Source organism: Oncorhynchus kisutch, linkage group LG27, assembly GCF_002021735.2.
Source record: "Oncorhynchus kisutch isolate 150728-3 linkage group LG27, Okis_V2, whole genome shotgun sequence".
Taxonomy (NCBI): Eukaryota; Metazoa; Chordata; class Actinopteri; order Salmoniformes; family Salmonidae; genus Oncorhynchus; species Oncorhynchus kisutch.
In genome coordinates, this window is record NC_034200.2 from 17,185,428 (window position 1) to 17,204,403 (window position 18,976).

Below are 18,976 nucleotides of genomic sequence, written 5' to 3' on the forward strand. Positions count from 1 at the left end.
TGGCACCTAAAACCCTTACAAACCGTTACAGATTACTTTTACAAACTTGCACAATTGAGAGCATCCTGTCGGGCTGTATCACCACCTGGTACGGCAACTGCACCACCCCCAACCGCAGGGCTCTCCAGAGGGTGGTGCGGTCTTCCCAACGCATCACCGGGGGCAAACTATCATCCAGAAGGCAAGGTCAGTACAGGTGCCTCAAAGCTGGATGAGAGACTGAAAAACAGCTTCTATCTCAAGGACATCAGACTGTTAAATAGCCATCACTAGGCAGCCCCATATACATAGACTTGAAATCACTAGTCATTTTAATAATGTTTACATATTTTTGCTTTACTCATCTCATATGTGCACTGTATATACTGTATTATATTCTACTGTATTTTAGTCTATGCCTCTCCGACATTGCTTTCCTAATATGTATATATTCCTTATTTCCATTATTTTACTTTTAGGTTGTGCGTATTGTCAGATATTACTGCATTGTTGGAGCTAGAAACACAAAGCATTTCTCTATACCTGCAATAACATATGCTAACCATGTGCATGTGACAGATGAAATTGGATTTGATTTAATAACCTTATACCATTATAGCTTGGGGATTGGATTGGTTAGTAGATCTCTCTTCTGCCTTACACACCAATATCACCAACGCTCTAGCAAGATACACATCTGATTTATCTTTGTGTGTGTGTGTGTGTGTGTGTGTGTGTGTGTGTGTGTGTGTGTGTGTGTGTGTGTGTGTGTGTGTGTGTGTGTGTGTGTGTGTGTGTGTGTGTGTGTGTGTGTGTGTGTGTGTGTGTGTGTGTGTGTGTGTGTACACATGCATGTGTGAGAGATGAGTTAAACTAATTCAACATGTGTACATTGCTCTCACATGAACTCTGTATACCAGAGTAGACTCATGGCAATAAAGCCTTCTGAGTAATAATAAATGTGTTCATCTGCACCTCTCAGTTGGACTTTGAATTCAGTGATGCGCCTGGACACATCAAAGTGATACTATGTATGTAAATCTCATACAGTGCCTTGCAAAAGTATCACCCCCTCGGGGTTTTACTACTTTATTGCATTACAACATGTAATTTAAATGGATTTTTATTTGAATTTCATGTAATGGACATAAGTGAAGTGAAAAGAAAAAATAACTTGCTTCAAAAATGTCAAAAAAATTAAAAACAGAAATGTGGTGATTGCATATATATAAACCCCCTTTGCTATGAAGCCCCTAAATGGTGCAACCAATTACCTTCAGAAGTCACATAATGTGTGCAATCTAAGTGTCACATGATCTGTCACGTGATCTCACTGTACATATACACCTGTTCTGAAAGGCCCCAGAGTCTGCAACACCACTAAGCAAGGAGCTGTCACATTTGTCATAACGAGGAGACTAAGGCGCAGCGTGATTGGAATACATTCTTCTTTTATTTAAAAAATAACAATTAAACAAACTAACGCTATAAAAAACTAGTGCTGACATACAACTACACATAGACAATAACCCACAAAACCAAAATGGAAATGGCAACCGAAATAGGATCCCCAATCAGAGACAACGATAAACAGCTGTCTCTGATTGGGAACCAATTCAGGCCACCATAGACCTACATATACCTAGACATACCAAATCCCCTTAGATATACAAAAAACCCTAGACAAGACAAAAACACACATACCAACCTCGTCACACCCTGACCTAACCAAAATAATAAAGAAAACAAAGATAACTAAAGTCAGGGCGTGACAAGGGCACCACCAAGCAAGCGGCACTATGAAGACCAAACAAGTCAGGGACAAAGTTGTGGAGAAGTACAGATCAGGGTTGGGTTATAAAAAAATATCAGAAACTTTGAACATCCCACAGAGCACCATTAAATCCATTATGAAGAAATTGAAAGAATATGGCACCACAACAAACCTGCTTAGAGAGGGTCGCCCACCAAAACTCAGGGACCAGGCAAGGAGGGCATTAATCAGAGAGGCAACAAAGAGATCAAAGATAAACCTGAAGGAGCTGCAAAGCTCCACAGTGGAGATTGGAGTATGTGTCCATAGGACCACCTTAAGCTGTACACTCCACAGAGCTGGGCTTTACGGAAGAGTGGCCAGAAAAAAGCCATTGCTTAAAGAAAAAAATAAGCAAACATATTTGGTGTTCGCCAAAAGGCATGTCGGAGGCTTTCCAAACATATGGAAGAAGGCACTCTGGTCAAATGAGACTAAAATGTAGCTTTTTGGTCATCAAGGGAAACGCTATGTCTGGCGCAAACCCAACACCTCTCATCACCCCAAGAATACCATCCCCACAGTGAAGCAGGATGGTGGCAGCATCATGCTGTGGTGTATGATTTTTTTTAATCGACAGGGATGGGAATACATCTTGAGAGAAACCTGTCTTTCAGAGATTTGAGAGTGGGATGGAGGTTCACTTTCCAGCAGGACAATGACCCTAAGCATACTGCTAAAGCAACACTTGAGTGGTTTAAGGGGAAAGATTTAAATGTCTTGGAATGGCCTAGTCAAAGCCCAGACCTCAATTCAATTGAGAATATGTGATATGACTTAAATATTGCTGTACACCAGCATAACCCATTCAACTTGAAGGAGCTGGAGTAGTTTTTCCTGGAAGAATGGGCAAAAATCCCAGTAGCTAGATGTGCCAAGCTTATAGAGACATACCCCAAGAGACTTGCAGCTGTAATTGCTGCAAAAGGTGCCTCTGCAAACTATTGACTTTGGGGGGGGTGAATAGTTTTGCATGCTCAAGTTTTTTGGGGGGGTCTTAATTTCTTGTTTGTTTCACGACAAAAAAATATTTTACATGTTCAAATGATAATTCCAGGTTGTAAGGCAACAAAATAGGAAAAATGGCAAGGGGGGTGAATACTTTCGCAAGCCACTGTACAGTCTGCATTGTCTTGGAGTCTTGCCTGGCACAGCTACAGTAGCAGGGTGTGGCACTGCTAGTATAACTCAGCAGACAGCTAGGATGGGAAATCCAGTTTAACAATGTCACATAAACACCTCAACTCACACTCTATGACCTAAAGGCAGACAGGGAAGAATTAAATAATGACTCATTCGTTTGAAAGGTGATTTTCTTGCAGCTTCTTCTGTGGAAAAACTATGAGTCTGGTATGAACTGTTTATCCTCTAGCAACTGACAGTTTTGGATCATTTTAAACAATTTGATTGATATGGAGCAATGGTGTGCTCACAAAGCTTTGACCATTAGATACAGTGAGACAGAAAAGGGGGAAATGTGTGTGTATGTGGGGGGGGGGGGGACCTAAAATCCCAAAAGTCCACACAAGGATAGTGAAACAAGGAAAATTCTCCCTCGTGGGGACATTTCCCACATTCCCATGAGGGGTAAGGTTTAGGGTTACAATTAGGGTAAGGGGTTAGTGGTTAGGTTTAGGGTTAGGGTTTGAGTTAAGGTTATGGTAAGGGTTTGGGTTAGGGCTAGGTTTAGGGTTAGTGGTTAGAGAAAATAGGATTTTGAATGGAAATGTATTTTAGGTCCCCACGAGGATATAAGATCCTTAACGTGTGTGTATGTGTGTGTGTGTGTGTGCGCGCGAGCAAGAGAGAGAGTGTTCTACACAGCAAAGTTACAATTGACAGCACTGTTTAAGCCTGAGGCAAACCACCAGTGCTTTCCAGCAAAGCATTAATCACCAGCCTAGTGAGTGTTGACCGTTTCCGACACACACACCTACGCACACGCGCGCGCACACACACACACACACACGCAGGTCAACCGATGCACATACGGTTTGGCTTCCCGCCACACCTGAGATTGTTGCCATGGTGACAAAGAAGCAGGTTTGAACAATAACAAACAGTAGGGTGAGACAGGGCTTGTTTGAGTGGTAAGGCGAAAGCAACCGACTGTGGACGAAAGTCGAGGAGTGAAGTCGGGGGAGGTGCATCTGCGACAGCCGAAAGACGGACATTGTTGTGGATTTCCAACAGCAAGGCTTAGATCATCATGGCAGTGTCAACATAGATTGTATTCTTTCTAAATGTCAAAATAAATGTTTCTAAACATAACGTGTGAAAAAATGTATTGGTTAGACTGGTTTCAAATACCACTTTTCATTTGTTAAAGCTATCCCTTGTAGCTTTAGAATCGCCCAAAGTTTGGTTCCTGTTTCAGTCACGTATTTGGCCACATTCGCGTGGGTCAAACAAAAAACACTAATGATTAGTTGACAAATAGTGCCTCGCATGATGCAGTTGGTGAGAAGCGACTTGAAGGCGACTTCATCAAAAACTGCATGACCTTTGATCAGTTCATGCAGTCGACATGTCAGGCAAGTCGTACAATTTTTATAACCATAATGCAACACGCTTTGAAAGGCGGTTGACAAAAGTGACCCATTCGAACCTGCCCACAGATAGTGTTGTGGTGTGAGGGCAGGTCAGGTTTTATTGGCAGACACTCAACAAAGTGGGCAAAAACTGGTTGAATCAATATTGTTTCCATGATGATGTTGAATGAACGTAGAAAACGAATTGGATTTGCAAAGAGTCATCTACGTAAGGGAATTTTGTATTTTTTGACAACTCAACCAAATGTAAATCAAAACTAGACGTTGAACTGTAACGTCTGTACCCAGTGGGTTGTAAAACAGGCTACATTGACAGGACCAGGTTTTGTGGGAAAAGTTTGTGAGCATATTAGTGATATTGCACAATTATAAAAAGTTTCCCTGAAACATTACTGTTAACTCTGCTCAACTAGGATGGGAATAATTGTATTTTTGTAAATCAAATCAAATATGTGTCACATGCTTCGTAAACAACAGGTGTAGACCAACAATGCAGAGAGAAAAATAAATGTATTTTTTATTAATAGAAATAGTGACACAAGGAATAAATACACAGTAAATAACGAATAACAATAACGAGAAAATGTAACATGTATACAGGGACTACCAGTATCGAGTCGATGTGCAGGGGTACGAGGTAATTGAGGTAGCTATGTACATACAGGTAGGGGCAAAGTTACTAGGCAACAGGATAGATAAAACACAGTAGCAGCAGCGTTTCTGTGGTGTGTAAGTGTGTTGGGGTGTCAGTGTTAGTATGTCTGAGTGAGTGGGTGTGTGTGCATTGAGTCAGTGCAGAAGAGTTAGTGCAAATAATTGTTTGTGTGTGTTGGGGTGTTAGTGTAAGTATGTCCAGTGTGTGAATGCAGAGAGTCAGTGCAAACGAGTCCAATAAAGGGTCAATGCAGGTAGTCCAGGTAGCCATTTGCTTCGATATTTAGCAGTCTTATGGCTTGGGGGTAGAAGCTGTTCATGGTCCTGTTGGTTTCGAGACTTGGCGCAGACACAATAAAGGTAGCCTAGCGGTTAGATCGTTGGGCCAGTAACCAAAAGGGTGCTGGTTCAAATACACAAGTTAATTAGTCAAAAGGTGACAAATCTGTTGATGTGCCCTTGAGCAAGGCAATTTGCTCTAGGGGTGCTGTACTACTATTTTTTTTTTTTACACGATATCTTTTCATAACAACTATGCCCTAAGCCACATTGAGCGTAAGAATAGTACCTTGAACAGTCAAATGCTACATTGACAGTTACATTTGTAGATATATTTCTTTGATCTTTGCTAAGAGCTGTATAATTCCCACATCAAGGTTGACAAGAGTTGTTATTCAGGTTTAGCAATGCAGGTCAGCAGTGTGTCAGTGTGACCATACGTGAGGCCATCCCAAACTGACACAGCAGTGTGTCAGTGTGGCCATACGTGAGGCCATCCCAAACTATCTCAATTGGGTGGAGGTTGGATGATTTTGGAGGCCAGGTCATCTGGTGCAGCACTCCATCACTCTCCTTCTTGGTTATATAGTCCTTACACAGCCTGAAGGTGTGTTGGGTCATTGGCCTGTTGAAAAACAAATGATAGTCCCAGTGTGTCTCTGGTGGCAAAGTGGGTGGGGTTATATCCTTCCTGTTTGGCCCTGTCCGGGGGTGTCCTCGGATGGGGCCACAGTGTCTCCTGACCCCTCCTGTCTCAGCCTCCAGTATTTATGCTGCAGTAGTTTATGTGTCGGGGGGCTGGGGTCAGTTTGTTATATCTGGAGTACTTCTCCTGTCCTATTCGGTGTCCTGTGTGAATCTAAGTGTGCGTTCTCTAATTCTCTCCTTCTCTCTTTCTTTCTCTCTCTCGGAGGACCTGAGCCCTAGGACCATGCCCCAGGACTACCTGACATGATGACTCCTTGCTGTCCCCAGTCCACCTGGCCATGCTGCTGTTCCAGTTTCAACTGACCTGAGCCCTAGGACCATGCCCCAGGACTACCTGACATGATGACTCCTTGCTGTCCCCAGTCTACCTGGCCATGCTGCTGCTCCAGTTTCAACTTCCACCTGACTGTGCTGCTGCTCTAGTTTCAACTGTTCTGCCTTATTATTATTCGACCATGCTGGTCATTTATGAACATTGAACATCTTGACCATGTTCTGTTATAATCTCCACCCGGCACAGCCAGAAGAGGACTGGCCACCCCACATAGCCTGGTTCCTCTCTAGGTTTCTTCCTAGGTATTGGCCTTTCTAGGGAGTTTTTCCTAGCCACCGTGCTTCTCCACCTGCATTGCTTGCTGTTTGGGGTTTTAGGCTGGGTTTCTGTACAGCACTTTGAGATATCAGCTGATGTACGAAGGGCTATATAAATAAATTTGATTTGATTTGATTTGTCAGTTAAGACAATGGTAACAAGTTGGAACTGCTCCATGGTCTGTTAAGACTACAGTAGGTCTGTATTCTACAGTAGCGGAGAGGAGCTCGGAAACAGTCAGAGAGTTGCATCTTTGGTTGGGGCTGACTGTTACCAAATGGAGCCTATGCTAGTGGTGCTTATTGAAATGTCAAACAAGGAAATAAGTAACTGAGTTATGTGTCATTTGACTAATTTCCATTTACTATCTACATTCAAAATAAATACCTTGTAATTTCTGTACTGTAAAATAAAGTGGTACCGAAATAATAATTGAAAAACATCACATTTTGGGGACAGTTCCATTACCAACAAAACCTCTACCGACAATCCAAGGCCTATGTCAAGGCCTACGTCCTTTAGAATGACTGTTCACACTTTTTTTGTGAAAACTAAAAATGGCAATGCTGTAGTGACACACTGTAACCAGCAGAGGGTGGCATTGCCACTAAATAGAAAAGAGGAAGGGGTGAAAGGGGTGAAACGTTAAATCAAATATATACCAGTCAAAAGTTTGGACACACCTACACATTCAAAGGTTTTTCTTTATTTTTACAATTTTCTACATTGTAGAATAATAGTGAAGACATCAAAACTATGAAATAACACATATAGAATCATGTAGTAACCAAAAAAGGGTTAAACAAATTGAAATAGATTTGATATTCTTCAAAGTAGCCACCCGTTGCCTTGATGACAGCTTTGCACACTCTTGGCTGGTTTTCCTTCACTCTGCAGTCCAACTCATCCCAAATACCTTGTTTTTTCCCACCCCTTTTTCGTGGTATCCAATTGGTAGTAGTTAAAGTCTCGTCTCATGGCTGCAACTACGGACTCGGGAGAGGCGAAGATCGAGAGCCATGCATCCTCCGAAACACAACCCAACCAAGCCAGAAGCCAGCCACACCAATGTGTTGGAGGAAACACCGTACACCTGGCGATCTGGTCAGCATGCACTGCGCCCAGCCCGACACAGGAGTAGCTAGTGCGCTGCCGTACAAACCCTCCACACCCCGGACGATTCTGGGCCAATTGTGTGCCGCCCCATGGGCCTCCCGGTCACGGCCGGCTACCAGAATCTCTGGTGGCACAGCTAGCACTGCGATGCAGTGTCTTAGACACCCGGGAGGCCATACGTGAGGCCATCCCAAACTATCTCAATTGGGTGGAGGTTGGATGATTTTGGAGGCCAGGTCATCTGGTGCAGCACTCCATCACTCTCCTTCTTGGTTATATAGTCCTTACACAGCCTGAAGGTGTGTTGGGTCATTGGCCTGTTGAAAAACAAATGATAGTCCCACTAAGCCCAAACCAGATGGGATGGCGTATCGCTGCAGAATGCTGTTGTAGCCAAGCTGGTTAAGCGTGCCATGAATTCTTAATAAATCACAGTGTCACCAGCAAAACACCCCCACACCATCACACCTCCTCCTCCATGCTTCACTGTGTGAACCACACATGCGGAGATCATCCACTCATCTACTCTGCATCTCACAAAGACACAGTGGTTGGAACCAAAAATCTTAAATGTGGACTCATCAGACCAAAGGACAGATTTCCACTGGTCTAATGTCCATTGCTTGTGTTTCTTGGCCCAAGCAAGTAACTTGTACTTATTGGTGTCCTTTAGTAGTGGTTTCTTTGTAGCAATTCGACCATGAAGGCCTGGATTTCTGGATTGACTGACCTTCATGTCTTAAAGTAATAATGTACTGTTTTCTGTGCTTATTTGAGCTGTTCTTGCCTTGTCTTTTACCAAATAGGGTTATCTTCTTTATACCATCCCTACCTTGTCACAACACAACTGATTGGCTCAAACACATTAAGACGGAAAGAAATTCCACAAATTAATTTTTAACAAGGCACACCTGTTAGTTGAAATGCATTACAGGTGACTACCTCATGAAGCTGGTTGAGAAAATGCCAAGAGTGTGCAAAGCTGTTATTTCATCATTTTGATGTCTTCGCTATTATTCTACAATGTAGAAAATAGTAAAAATAAAGAAAACCCTGGATTGAGCAGGTATGTCCAAACCTTTGACTGGTACTGTACTTCATATTGATTTTGTTGTGTTGATTTCAATTAAGTAATTTCCTCATAGTTTACATTATTTTATCTGACCACACAAGACAGTGTAGCTGAGAGTTACAGTTAATCATTACTTAAATAATAATGTGATAAGATCATAAAATAATGTGGTTGACTGACTGTATTGCACAGGTGATATTAATCACTCTCTCTGTATATCTCTGGTAATAATAAAATACCCCCTGTGTGTGTGTGTGTCTCCACCCCTACATTTTTCTTCTCAACTCTCAATTGCATTCTCTCTTCTCCTTTCCCTCCACTATAAAAGTCCTATTGTCACAGAACTATAAAGGGCAGGCGTATGGCCTACTAAACGTCTCCTACACACATTACAATGGGGACGTTCAACAAAAAGAGCTGTTAAAAAAAAGCGACGTTCTTCGCAAACGACCCACCACTAGTATATTATTATGCACCTTGTAGGTGTATGCGACGGACAAGGGTGGAGGGTTGCTCAAAGTCCTGCCTATCTTATTCTGCAAACAGAATGCGTAGTACTCCTCCGCTGTGTAAATGATTTAAAAAAGCATCAACTTTCGATATAGCGGATGACTTGACAGGAAAGAGGGAATAGGCTTGTGTTTACAAGAAGTCAGAGCTCAATGAGTGTATTGTACTCTGTAATTACATCTGCAACCTTGTACATGTGACTATTTAACTCTAAACGCTATAGGCTACTCTAAAGGACTGTATTTGGGCAGGTGTGTTACCTGTACGTGCAACCGTGTAAGGGACAAGGTTGTATTCCCTTCCTTGGTTTACTACTTCTTCCGGCACAGCTCACACAGATAGGTTGATCAAATTCTATGCAAATTAGATGTATCCAGCAGATGGGAAATATTGGTGATTAAAAACTTCACTCGCCGCATGTTGTCGCGCTTGTCTGTTCTAATGTAGGACATTTGCCAGCCTGCATTTAAACCTGCTTGCTGTCAGCCAAATAAGCGCTTTTCCTTCAGTGACAATAGTGCGGGGAGTCCACCTAAACAGGATCACAGGGAGTGAGCAGCTTCCTGGTCATAAAGAAGTGCGTCTTGCTTCAATTTCAGTGATTGCCTACGCACCGCAGTCACCACCAGAGCGGGGTTATTGACGCAGTGTGGAGTCTCCCGGCAGCATTGCCAACTCGGCTGCACTACAGACGCATCCATGAGCGAAACCGCGATGGCCGTGGTACAGCTCGATACCGAGGACCATCAATCGGAGAACGGCTTCGTGTCCCCCGAAACCGAGTCGCCGGGATTGCTCACACGCATTGACAGTTGTGTCTTGCCTTTTCTTGGGGGATTTGGGAAGTACCAGAGACAGCTAATCGTGCTGACATGGATTCCGGCTTTATTTATTGGATTCAGCCAGTACTCTGATGAATTCCTTCTTGCCCAACCGAACAACACATGTGTTCCGCCTATGGCAAACACGAGTAATTTGACCAGAAGTCCTTTATTTCATGGGGCAAATAATAGTTTTCCGCGAACAGCGGCGTACGTTTATACCAATGGCACCCACAATGATACGGCTAGGCATCTGCAACATTGTATGTGCAAAGAGTGGACGTTTGAGCTGCATACCGGACTCATTCAGAATGTGGTTACCAAGGTAAGTTTCGTGGCCTGACATTGAGCAATTAGGACTGCATTTCCATAGTTTATATTATGTCATATACATTCCTCCCTCTTTTCAGACGAGGTGCATTGGGTCAATTGATTTATAATAGGCTATTAGCATATTGTGGCGGGTTACCCACAGCCATAAGTAAAGGCTGTTACCAGAGGGCTTTTGTCGTTTTCACATAGGTTAATAGTCGTACAATAAAACAATTCCATGTATTGTGGTCTCATAATACAATGTTTTGATTACAGACCAGCACCTGGTTTAACCGTCACACCTTCATATGAGTCAAAACATATGGCTGGTTCATGCATTGCAGCCTCCAATACTGGCGCAACAAGCCCAGGAATGGATCATAAAATGAGCTGCTGCACTGAGTACATGAATAACCTGTTCGTGGGGCTAAGAATAATAATGGTCAATAACTGGCAGTATGTTGGCAGTTCTCTGATCTTAATTTTAACATGCCAACAGTATTCTTAAACGAGGGATAGCATGTAATTACTCTTCCGAGCAGCTGACGAGGTGTGAGCTAGAGTGGAGAGATCTCTGACCACGGCGGAATGTGCCTGTGGCCATAAAGACCCAGACCAAAGTGATACTCGAGTTTTGATTTAGAGCAAAGGGCATGTACTGTCATGCTCATTAGTGCTCCTCCGCGCGCGCCTCCCGAGAATAATGACTTCCCTGTTTTGCTATTGCCACCTGCCATATATTTAACTTAACACGCCAACACTAGTCTGCCTTTCTTTCTGAATTTATATCTGAAAATTATACACGACTACTGTATCAAGGACTGTAGTCATCAGGTAATGGGATTTTTGCCCCGTTTCCATTGTATTTTTAGTTGTTGATAGTTCAGATTAGGGCTGGGAGATATGGCCCAAATATTAGCTCATGGTATTTAAAAAAACATTGAAGGTATGACGGTATTTTTCGTTTTTGAATAATGAAAGGTCTACATTTGCTTTGAGTCGTTAGTGATCCTAGGGTGGCAACAAATACATTCTAAGTGATTTCAATTAGTTTTTCTCCAGTCTGATTGTTTTATACTGTTCAATTCAACTTCAACAAAACAAATGTCTGCACTTTTATAATTTCTGAAGTTCCTGCACCCAATTGTCATACTTGAGTAAAGATAAGCTATAGAAAATGACTCACGTGAAAGTTAGTCACCCAGTTAAATACTACTTGAGTAAGAGTCTAAAATGATTTTGTTTAAAATATACTTAAGTATCAAAAGTAAATGTCATTTATACAATGTACTTAAGTATCAAAAGTAAATGTCATTTATACAATGTACTTAAGTATCAAAAGTAAATGTCATTTATACAATGTACTTAAGTATCAAAAGTAAATGTCATTTATACAATGTACTTAAGTATCAAAAGTAAATGTCATTTATACAATGTACTTAAGTATCAAAAGTAAATGTCATTTATACAATGTACTTAAGTATCAAAAGTAAATGGCATTTATACAATGTACTTAAGTATCAAAAGTGAAACTATAAATAATTTCAAATTCCTTATATTTAGCAAACCAGATGTCATAATTTTTTAAATTTTTTTTTATTTTACATACGGATAGCCAGGGGCACATTACACCACTCAGACATAATTTACAAACAAAGCATTTGTGTTTAGTGAGTCCTCCCGATCAGAGGCTGTAGATGTCAAGAGAACATCCCTGGTCAAGGGTGTGAATACTTTTAGGTACCAGGGAAAAAGTATGGAGTAAAAAGTCTAATATTTTCTTCGGGAATGTAGAAAAGTATAAGTTGTAAAAATAAAATGACTTAAGTAAAAATACTTTCAAGTACTAAAGTGCTTTACACCACTGCAACGTAGAGCTGCACGATATGGGCAAATAATCTCACATTTATTTTTAACCAAATGTTGCAATTGCGATTTGACTTGCGAATTAGAGAAACTGTTGGAATCGTGGAAATATAATGACTATTCTATAGTTAGAATATTATAGTGGGCACTTTTGAATACAGTTTTAGATGACAACTAATTAAAATGCCAGGGAGGAGTTATTGTGACAGGGTAGGAACTAAAGTGTTGAAAAGTGTTTCCTAGGGGACTCAGGAAGCTTTAGCTGCATTGCATGTTTTCTCTTAGCTTCATGTAGCTAACGTTTTCTTGCTTTGCATATTCCTCTTTGATTTAGAAGATACGTTTGCACAAACAGCATGCTGATTTAGGTCTACACTATCGCTGGTATTATCAGGCCGTATTAGCTAGCTACGTTTGCTCTTACTCATTACATGTATTAGCTAGCTAGCTATTAGCATATCACAAGATTTAGGGCAACTTGCTAAGAAAAGACAAACTAGCTGTTTGCTGATGTAAGAAACAAACTAATACTGTCATTATAGAATGCTAGTGGATTGATATTAAGAAGCAAAGTGAAAACAACATTGTTGCATGTGCTGCATTGACCATGCAGACTGAACGAACGCAAGTCTCGTGGTTGAGGAACATCAAATGCTCTCCTTGAATGACAGGGGGCGTGGCTAGGTCTGTGTGGAAAGTGGTGCTGAGAGAGATGACTCAAGTAGCGAAGTAAGCTATAAAAAATGACATTACACATGGCGTATCACATTTAACAAACCAAACATTCTAATACCGGTGGAGAAGTTAAAGTAAAATCCCAAACCGGGCCCTGCATCAATAATAGTATGTCAGAAAATATGGTATACTGCTTAGTTCAGTTGCTGTTGTAGTTCAATTCCTCTTCCTCTGGTGTTTATCGATCCGCACAGGCCTAGATCTAGGCCTCCAGCATCCATGCCTCCGGAACTTCCTGTTTAGCCTATTGCATCACTCTCCTCACTGGTATGGTATCCCCGCCAAACGACTTCAACTGAAATCTGCTGCCAGAATCCTCACCCGCATCAGGCCAACCGAACACATCACACCAATCCTAATCAATCTACACTGGCTCCCTGTGCAATCCCGTATTAACTTTAAGACACTCCTCACCTACAAAGCTGTCCACAACCTGGCACCCACCTCCTCCCAGTCTATGCCTCCCACTACCTCTGCTCCTCCTCTGCTGGTCTCCTTGCCACCCCCCTCTCCAACATTGGTGCTCGGCCTTTCAGCTGCAAGGCACACAGGTCCTGGCAATGCACTCCCCCACTCACACACACAACATGCAGAGAGACAGTCATCTCATTCAACATCCTCCTAAGAAAACACCTCTTCAAGGATTTTGATAACATTAAGCCTATAGCAGGGGTAGGCAACCCTGTTCATGAAGTGCCGTAGACTGCGTGAATTTGTTCCAACTAGTCACCACACCTGACCAACTGAGCTAAGGGTTGCCTATCCCTGGCCTATAGTTTAGGATTGATTCTGCAACCCCCCCCCCCCTTCTGTGTCTTTTCTGTATACCTATGTGTACCCACACCCTTACCCTAAACCTGGTCTGTAACTTATTCCCAACCCAACCCCCTAAACCCTTACCCTCTAGTCTAAACTGTATCCTCTACCCAACCCCTCTTTTTATCGCTCCTGGTCCATTAATTTAAAATTGCACTTTGATGCACTTGATTTGATGATCTTATGTACCAACTGCACTTGATTTGATGTAGCCCTACCTTTTAATATAAGATGTTATTGAGTGCCCTGGAAGGTGTCCACCAAATAAAATGTATTTATTTATTATTCTATACTAGGATTAGATATACTTTAAAAAACAAAACAAATAGTGACACAAAACAGGATTTTGCACTTTTAAAATATACCTCACAAGGCCTACTATTTCACAAAAGGGTGTCTTTCTGTGAGAAGATATTGAGAAATCATTTGGCATTCTTCTCATGGACCCCTAGCGGTATAAAAGTACATCCATAGCAGAGATGCCATTTCTGGAGGGCTGCACATCAGCAACAAAACTACGACTGTAGGCCAATGTTGTACACCCCCAAATTGTTTGCTGGGCTTTGTCGTTACACTTTGTCCCAGTGAGTCCTTTCAAATGTGTAGTAAGTTCTACATAGATAAACTAAACATCCTCTGGACTGAGTTAATGATTTATATTTTTATCAAAAAGGTTGAAAACTGAACTTTAAGGTCACGTATTACTACATTCTAAATGCTATGTCCTGTGTCCCTGTCATTTGTGTTTTATGTGAGTCAAAGGTGTGTTTATACCTGTCGAAAGCAAACTTTTCAAAAAAGTAGCCTAGTATCTCCATCTTCGTGGGGCAGGGAAGGAAGGGGCAGGGAAGGAAGGGGCAGTAGAGTTTGTTAGGTTTCTGCTGAAGGTACACATTCGTAATCAAACACTGTACTTCAAATACACCAGTTTACCCACAGATGCGTCATCCAGTCCAGTGTTTCTCAACTCAAGTCCATAAGTACACATTTTTGTTGTTGCCCCGGGGACAAACAGTCCAAATTCAACTCATTACATGCTTAATGATTAGTTCACATGTTGAATCAGGTGTGCTTGTTGATGCTTACAAAAAAAATGTACTGTTGGTACTTGAGGACTGGAGTTGGGAAACACTGTAGTCTGGTCTATATGGACCTAGACCTGACATTTTGCCACTCAAAGGCGTAAGAGGACCAGCTTGATAAAGAGGCTGGTTTTGAATCCTCAGTACTATACGGTCACTGTTGCAGTGAATGCATTACCGGCGGCCACGAGTCACAAAGGCAGTCAAATTCCACATGACTGTTTAGTCACGGTAATAAGACTTCTCCAAGCTCTATTGCTGCTGCTGATAATTAGTAGCCTACCAAACTTGCCTTGTACTCGGCACTCTATTGTTCCTCAAATCACTCGGACATCAATGCAATTGTATTTGAAAATCTAATTCAAACACTTCATGAGAGACCATGAACTCATGTTGTGCAACATTTCTATAGGCTATGCAATTGCGGGAGGAAACAGAGTTGATGGCCACTATTAAAAAGAGGAGAATTCCATCAGCTTTCTATAGGCTTACTATATTTATTTCTCAACTTTCCTAATATAAAGCACATTGCTTATATTTACAACAGGAGAATAGCCTACCTGGCTGGCATGAAAATGAACCATGGGGAAAAGCGTCCTGCATTCGCTATTTAAGTGCATAGATGACATGTATTTTTCCCCTGCCCATTTCGATACAGGTGCATGATAATGCTACATCTAAACAAATGTCACACATATAGACTAAATAATATATGTAAAGACCAGATTAAATCAAGAATAGTCTGATCGGTGCCAACATTAGCCTATCACTTGTGAGTTCTATGCTATCACAATGAGTTTTTATTGTAATTTTTTAAAATCCTAGTCACACACCTCATGTTTCCTAGCCCATAGGCCTATGTGTTTTAGTAAGGTTTGTATAACTAAAGTGGAAAATTAAAATGAAGCATAATAATCTGCTTTACAAGGGGTGTAGAGTCTAAATGACATATATAAGCAGCGTGTGAGTTTCAAGTCTGAGGAAGATCATTTTCACCATAAATGCACCTTTTATAATAAAATCTGTACATTTATAATTTCATTTCTGGTCACTTTTGATAATGGAGTTTTCAACTAATGGAACATTCGAACTTAAAGCCTACCAACATGTGCGCATTGCTGCGTTTATTATTTTAGTGTAAGAGCTGTTTGAAAAGACTGCCTGTTTTGGTGAGATGGAGTTTTGGCCTGCATGTCGACGTCATCAGAAGGTAAATGAGTTCATAGACCATTAAGAACGAGCATTCCAAACCTCTCTGCCAATAAATAACAGCTAGTTTTCAGTTTTCCGCTCGCCACTCAGAATTCTGGTTTGGGAAATTGCTCTTTGCTAAGAAGCTATTTTTGACAAACATTTTTTGAAAACAATCACAGTAAGGTACTTAATTGTTGCCCATAAATAATTTGATAGAGATACAAATGTCTGCATTGGACCTTTTTGAATCATTCCAATGTTGCAATGTTGCATCATTCCACCTCTCTTGGACTAAGTAGTATAGCTACTGATATTTGTGTTGGTTTTCCTGTTGACACTGGCACCAGGGCAAGGCAGTTCTTGACACGGCCGAGCAGTTGGTGACAAAAACTAGGTGTCCTTTTTTCCCAAGCAAGCATTCCACAAACCAACAAGGTCGTCCCCAGAAGGAATTGATTCTCGGGCTAATGGACGAATCCAATCCCACTTAAAGGACCTCCATTATAAGCCCACTCCCTTTCCCTAGACTCCTGGTCTGACATGCGATAACCAGGAAGTGACACACACGATGACATAAAGTGATGACACCGCAGTCCTTGGTGTGTTTATATTACATAGGCATAACGGCACATGATTCCGTCTGAATTCTGTGTCTCCCTATCCTTCAGGAGTGGAGCAGAGTGCCGACACCATGGAAAGGTGGTTTCGTTTTCCTGTCACAATGTACCGGAACACACCGAAAACGTCTCATCTCAGACTTAACTCTTTCTAAAAGAAATGAAAGGAATTACTTTGGCAAAGTCTCTTGGCGTAGGCCTTGGCATAGCAATACAGTAAGAGGATATCTCCTTGAATAGTAATAGTACAACATAGTAATAATGCAATGAGAGTTTGGCTATATCGTCTTTAAATATTAATAGTAGAGCAACAGAATGGATTTCCATGGTAACGTCTCCTTGAATAGTAATGGCATAGTAACTGTGCTCCTCAGTGCAACTCTCCCCCTCATAGCTTTGTTCAGAGAAGGATTTGATAACGCTAGGCTCAGAGGAGGAGCGGATAGGGGCTGATGGGGGATCCAGACTGGCTGGTGTGGATGTGGAGGCCCATCCTAATTGAGACCTTGGGCTCCTCGGGGACTCGGTTAATTGGACTGAGCTGAATAAAATAAAACGAGCCTGGATCATTACAGTGAGACAGAGGGTCTCCCACTCTCCCTGCTTAATCTCATGCCGCTCATATATTCTACCTTACATTTTAGATGGCAGCAGCATCACACAGCCAGTTTTATGGCTCTACTCCTATCATCACATTCTATCTAGACCAGTGGTCGCCCACCGGTCAATCACGATAGACTGGTCGATCTTCAAGACATTCCAAGTTGATCACCAGACATCACCCCGGGAGATCTGTGCGTCTACTGCACTGGTCAATTGGATAGCTCAAATCACAGGTTCCTACAGAGCTTCCACGTCCGTGGCCACAGCAAAGTTTTTGATGGGCTACTAGCCTACGTAAGATCTAATACATTTTAAAATCATGACCAGAGAGAGACTGTCAAAGTATACAGCAAAGAGCTGCTGTTTTTATGAGTTCATGTTTACGTTTTTATTCAGCACTGTATACACTGTTTTCATTCAACACTCTTACAAAACATAAAAGCGGCAATAAATAAGTAGCGAAGTGTATCGATAGCCCTCTGTTTTTATTATTTATTATCACCTCGTCAAGTGTATTTTAATATCGATCCCGCTAGCTAGCTAATGATAGCTAGCCAGCATACTAGCCACGCATTCAGAAGCTAGCTAGCTAGCTAGCTAGCTAGCTTACCTAACAGATATGCAATAAAAATATGCTCTTACTCAGAGCTGCATCAATTTCTTTAAAGTACGGGCAGTACTGGGGGTTTGAGCAATTTGTTGTTGTGCTTAATGCTCTGTCGATAGTTTATTTGTTCACAGTACTTCGCTGCGTCGCCAAATGTTGACTTGACGGCTGGACATTCCTCACACACCTGCTTAAATATCTATTCCCAAACTTTTTATGGTTGTGAATCATTTCCTCGAAAGGCACTTCCTCGAAAGCTCCCCCAACACAGATTTGAGGCATAATGTCTCCTCTCCTACCCAGTGCCTGGTTTTCTTCGACTTGGGTGCCATATTTTAAATTGCCGCTGCGGTTTCCACGTGTGTTGTTGTGGTAGGCGGAAGTAGTGTGTGACAAGTACATCTGGGAACAGACCAAACATATTATCAAACTCCCTCAGTGATATTTTTTTATTTGGGGGGGAAAAGCCTTATCCCATGCGGATCGTTCATTAAAATCACTGATGTGCAATAGTAAAACACACATTACCCACATCCTGTAATACTAAATCCGACCGAATAGGGTTCAAGACAACTGGGAACGCTTGGGGGAAAAAAACTGGATCCAACTTCCAAGTCAAACTCTTTCTAGAGCTCTGACTTTCTAACGTGAAGATCACTGACCTCATGATTTGACTTCACATTTTTTGGGGGGTGGGGGAGTTCCTAGTTGTCTTGAAAGCACCATGACCATCAGAAGCAGTTAACATCAGTCCAGTAAAATAAAAAAAAGCTAGTTATTTCAATTCATCCTCTGCAGTTCCTTGCAAATGCTACACTGATTTCTTTTGTTATCAAAGCATGAGCATTTAAATATAATATGGTCTGAGAATAACAAGATTGGCAGGCCAGTCATATAGCCAATATACTGTGACCATGAATTAAGCCTACTGCCCAAACCACATTTCTACAGAACTGTTGTATTAAGTTCATGTTTTTTAAGTCATGTAATTCCACTGTAGTGACAGAGTACCAGGACTGGATAATGGCCCCCACAATGCCCTGTGAGT

General features: G+C 41.7%; 1 protein-coding gene across 1 annotated transcript in view; it reads left to right on the forward strand.

The window, feature by feature from the left end:
• The first annotated feature begins 9,409 nt into the window (after positions 1–9,409).
• LOC109871618 (solute carrier family 22 member 23-like) overlaps positions 9,410–18,976 on the forward strand; it is a 53,197-nt gene continuing 43,630 nt past the window's right edge. The window contains exon 1 of the mRNA XM_020462534.2: positions 9,410–10,421. Coding sequence (XP_020318123.1) covers positions 9,975–10,421 — 447 coding nt within the window. The 5' untranslated portion in view covers positions 9,410–9,974. The remainder of the gene's footprint in view (positions 10,422–18,976) is intronic.